General features: G+C 39.9%; 1 protein-coding gene across 1 annotated transcript in view; it reads right to left on the bottom strand.

Annotated features, from left to right (window-relative positions):
- MDN1 (MDN1, midasin homolog (yeast)) overlaps positions 1–4,066 on the bottom strand; it is a gene marked incomplete at its 5' end in the record, with an annotated part of 52,989 nt that extends 48,923 nt beyond the window's left edge. Inside the window, 4 exons of the mRNA XM_010289386.1 lie at positions 718–938; positions 2,043–2,245; positions 3,133–3,278; positions 3,858–4,066. Coding sequence (XP_010287688.1) covers positions 718–938; positions 2,043–2,245; positions 3,133–3,278; positions 3,858–4,066 — 779 coding nt within the window. The remainder of the gene's footprint in view (positions 1–717; positions 939–2,042; positions 2,246–3,132; positions 3,279–3,857) is intronic.
- Positions 4,067–4,717: the final 651 nt, after the last annotated feature.

The raw sequence follows: 4,717 nt of genomic DNA, 5'->3' as shown, positions 1-4,717 counted from the left end.
AGAAGCCATCCCTGTAGTCCCTCCTGCTACCACAACGTGGCCACACAAACCAAATTGTCCTGGTTTCAGCTGGGATACAGTTAATTTTCTTCACAGAAGCTAGTGTGAGGCTGTGTTTTGGATTTGGGATGAGAAAGTGTTGATAACGTGCTGATGTTTTCAGTTGCTGCTGAGCAGTCAAGGACTCTTCAGCTTCCCGTGCCCTGGCCTGGCAGCGAGCAGGCTGGGGGTGCATGGGGAGCTGGGAGGGGACACAGCCAGGACAGCTGACCCAGGCTGGCCAAAGGGATATTCCATACCATACGACACCATGCTCAGTATATAAACTGGAGGAACTGCCCAGGGAGGGGTCGCGGCTCAGGAACTAAATGGGCATCAGTCAGCAGGTGGTGAGCAACTGTGCTGTGCATCACTTGTTTTGTATATTCTTTTATTTTCCCTGTCCTATTAAACTGTTTTTATCTCAACCCACGAGTTTTACCCTTTTCGTTTCCTGATTCTCTTCCCCATCCCACTGTGGGGGTGTTGTGAGTGAATGGCTGTGTGGTTGTTTTGCCTAGCTGCTGGGTTTAACCACAACAGAAACACATGTGGATAGCTGAGAACTTTCATATTGGATCATCTAAATGGCCTGAATGTTTTCTTAGGAGACTTATAATTTGTGAAAACATAATAAATCATCCCTTAGGCAAAAAGGAAAGTTAAATAACTACATACCAAGCACCTGCGGCAGATTTTTGGCTAGGGAGTTAAGCCATTTAACTCTCAGTGTCCAGTCTTGATTGGTTGCCTTTTCTGTGAACAATTTCACTGCGGCCTGGAGAACTTCCATTTTATCCATCCAGTTGGCAGCTATCTCAACAGCACTGAATTTGAGACTCTCGGGATTAGTGGACTGCATAATCTCTTGAAGATCTTGCAGAGTCAGTGGTAGTGTCCTGAAACACAAAGAAGTGAAGTCCAGCAATAAAAGACTTGAACTGTCAGTTCCAGGAAAGAACATATTTTGCAAGTCAAGCTACTCAGCATGCAACCGTCTTAAGACAAGAAGGTAGCAATGCAATAATCTCTCCTCTTTATTTAGCTTTAAATTCCAACTTCAAATCAGTTGGGGGTGTCTACTATTAGGAACTCACTATCACCAAAAATTCATGCAGTGTCAGAAGTGAATATGCATAGCATTTCACCGAGAAAGTATAATTGATCTGTGCACCAGAATGATCTGCAAAGGTAAGTCAAAACAGACAAAGACAGGAGAGAAGTGTTGTTGATAAAAAAACCCAGCACATTGCTAAGATTTTACAATTTCAACATTACATCTTAGTACTAACTTCCTATTAGTAGCTTGTTAGTCCAGCTTGTTCTTTCACTGGAAGCAAACCACAGTACCTGTCCATGGTAGGTCACTAAGCAAAACAGGCAGGTAGGAAGATTTTGCACCAGTGTTGTGAAAATAACAGTTATATTGCACAATCATTAAAAGAGTTCTGGCATATGACCCCTGCACATGAGATTTTCAGACAGCTCTGTTTGAAGGAGGAAATTTGTTTTTTCACCTGAAGCTACTGGACCTAAAATATCTGATGAATAATTGTTTACATGAAAGCAGGAAGTACAGAGGATCATTAGTATATTTAAGACTATTTGAATACCTTGGGGGTTTTTTAAAGCTCAGAAAGAAACTGCAGGAAGACACTTTTGAGGATCTTACTACCTCGTAAACCCAATGTCTGCATTCGCATTTTCTGCTAAATGCCTACTCCTAACTCAACTCAAAATGGGTCAAACGTACTACTTATTGAAGATTGAATAGAGTCAAGTATTTTGGACCGAGGAATAAAACAGTAAATAATTAAACTTGTATTTGTAGTGGTTGCATGGAAAGGTAACAGAAGCTTCAGTTACAGAATGTGACTATCACAGTCTCTACCCACACAATTTCCTCAGGACAAAGTTTTGCAAGACACAATGACATGCCACCAGTATTTCACACATACCTTGTTTCTTACTCATTTATTAGACAAAAAGTGTTTCTTGCCTACCTGCAGTTTTTAAGGTTTAGTCTATTCAGACAATACATTAGGACCTGTGCATCACTCCTGGCTGTTGAAAGAAGTGAGTCTTCAGCTGCAAACAGACCTGTAGGTAGGGAGTCTGGCCACAATCCCATTGCTAGCAGGGAGTCACCCCAAATTTCATGGGAAGCCAGAGATGAAGCATGCTTCATAACCAATTCTAACACAAGCTACAACAAACAACCAAAAAGCAGTTTAGAATAGTATTCAAACACGTATTCAAGTACATGAGCTCAGAGAATTCTTTAATTAAATGTATTTATTATGAAATCATTATAAACCAAATGTTCTACAAACACTATATAACCTACATGATAAAAGTACCAAAACACTCGAACAATAAGTGAAATAACATACTGTACAGCTTAAAATACAAAATGAATATTGCTATCTCCAGATGACAGTGTGCACAGTGTTTCAGGCTATAGAATAATCAGTATTAATATCGCAAAGTCTCAGCTGAAGCTCTTAAAATACAAGTAAGCCTCAGAGTCCAACTGAGATATTCCTAGTTCCCTTATGCTGCAAAAGAGTGAGCCACTATCTACAAAATGTCTGAGAAACCCTATTTATCCCCCAGGGAATATCTCAGTAAGCACATGCTAGATTGATAGTCTTTATGCAGCTCTCACTTATCTGACGTCTTTCTCCAGTAGCATGCCACCAGGCTGAGAAACTATGTCATGAAAGGACAGGTGACAGCTGAAGTTCACTGTACTTCACCGTTCAATACAAAAAAACCCAACTTCTGGAACTCCAACTAATTTGTTAAAAGTTACATGCAGAACTGTACTGCTTATGCTGGAGCCAAAAAAGGCTCAAAGTCTAAGAGATACAGAAAATGTCCCAATGCCACTTAATCCCTCCTCTTCAACATCTGACAGATGCCTGAGAGGGTGTTTAAAATAGTTAGGTTCATCTGTTGAAGAGCACCATCTCATCAATCCCTTGGTCAGGCGCTTAGGAAACAGAGGATCTCCAACACTAGCCTCATGAAATTTTATTTTTCATCTATTTAGAGGATGTGAGAAAAAGCTTTCAAACACAGGACTTTTACCTTTTGGTTAATCTGCAGTTGTTGTGAGCGGCCATAAACTTCCCAACAGGCTCTGTGAAAAGACTTTGCTAATCCAAGGCCTCTCTGTATCTGCTGCACAATTAAAGCAGCAGCCTGAAGCAAAGGTGACAAAGATGACACAGAACCTGAAAGACACGCAGCATTTAGGGTGATATGAATGTTTTGCCATAGTCAGCCCTTTCACCCTCTGAGGACAAATACCACTTTAGTCCCTGAGGAAGATCCAAAACAAACGAATCCTACTGGGTCCTGAAAATTGAATGAGTTCTTTCCAAGGTTAATACAAAAATCTGACAAAACTGTAAATAGCAGGTGACAAATTCAAAATAAGACATCTAGCAGCTGAGGTGAATGACACTCGTTGTCATCTTGCTCCAAAGAACAACCTGAACAGGCCTTTTGGAAACCCTCAATTTTGCTGATTTTCACTTAGAATAGATTACCTTACCTATAGCAATAGGCAACTGACACTTGCCAGTGTCTGACGTCTCCTTACAAGCACCTCCAGTTCCAGTCTTTTTATGACTGAGGCCTATTTCCTGAGAACGTAAAATACAACCCAAACCAACCTCATTATACTTTTATGCTTTTACTTATATCATCACATAACACAGTAAAAGAACCAAGCTTTAATATTAAAGAGCTAATCCAAATATATGTAGTGAGCCCAAGTTGTTAACAAATACTGAACAGACTTTTCTTACCTGCTATTGCTTCCTTGGTTTCTGAATGCACAGCCATAAGTGCATCACAGATGCTATCTCCCACTAAACCCAAACCATGCAGGAGTAACTTCAAATCCAGATTGTCCAATACATTTCCATCGTTCTCGCCGGGAATGTAAATTTCAATCCCACGATTCCGCATGGCTCTGGATATTTCCCCATGAACAGGATCCATGGAAAGGAAAAGCCTGTTGGATATTAGAATAGTTCAGTTGGAAGGCACCTACAATGATCACCTAGTCCAACTGCCTTACATTCTTAACATGTAACTTCAGGCTTTATACTAGTACTCTGCAACCACCAAACCACAAGTGAAGTAAACTCAGCTTCATAAAAATGGGGACACTGCTGTCTAGAAAGCCAGAGACATCTACTGAATTTAAATGAGAAATCTGTATGAATAATTATACTTTGAGATTAGCATGATTTTTAACTCAGTTACATCTGAGCTATGTTTATTTTATCATTTGCCTACTTACAAAAAAAAAAAAGTTGAACTATGCCTCTGAGCTATAAAGACGACTTTTAGAAGCCTTAGCAACAGCTTCAGACAAATTTGTGCTATTTAAAAACCAAAGTATCCACCCAAGTAGTTTATACTATCAGTAGATATCTCTTAAAAGCAAGGAGGGAAAAAAACCCCAGACACCTTCTGAGATACAATTCAGCAAAACAGGTTTCTGAAAAGTCAAAAATCTTGTTTCCTATCCAGAGGAACCGGAGCATATCAGTCCCAATATTCTTTTAATGAATTTATAAAAGGTAGGAATTATACAGAATACTCACTCTGTTCTCCTCCCATCTCCCCCAGAAACTACTTCAGGTCTGAGAGAATAGAC

Source organism: Phaethon lepturus, unplaced genomic scaffold (assembly GCF_000687285.1).
Source record: "Phaethon lepturus isolate BGI_N335 unplaced genomic scaffold, ASM68728v1 scaffold726, whole genome shotgun sequence".
In the NCBI taxonomy this organism is placed as follows: Eukaryota; Metazoa; Chordata; class Aves; order Phaethontiformes; family Phaethontidae; genus Phaethon; species Phaethon lepturus.
The sequence above is the reverse complement of the archived record's forward strand: the minus strand, read 5'-3'. Positions and strand labels throughout refer to the sequence as shown.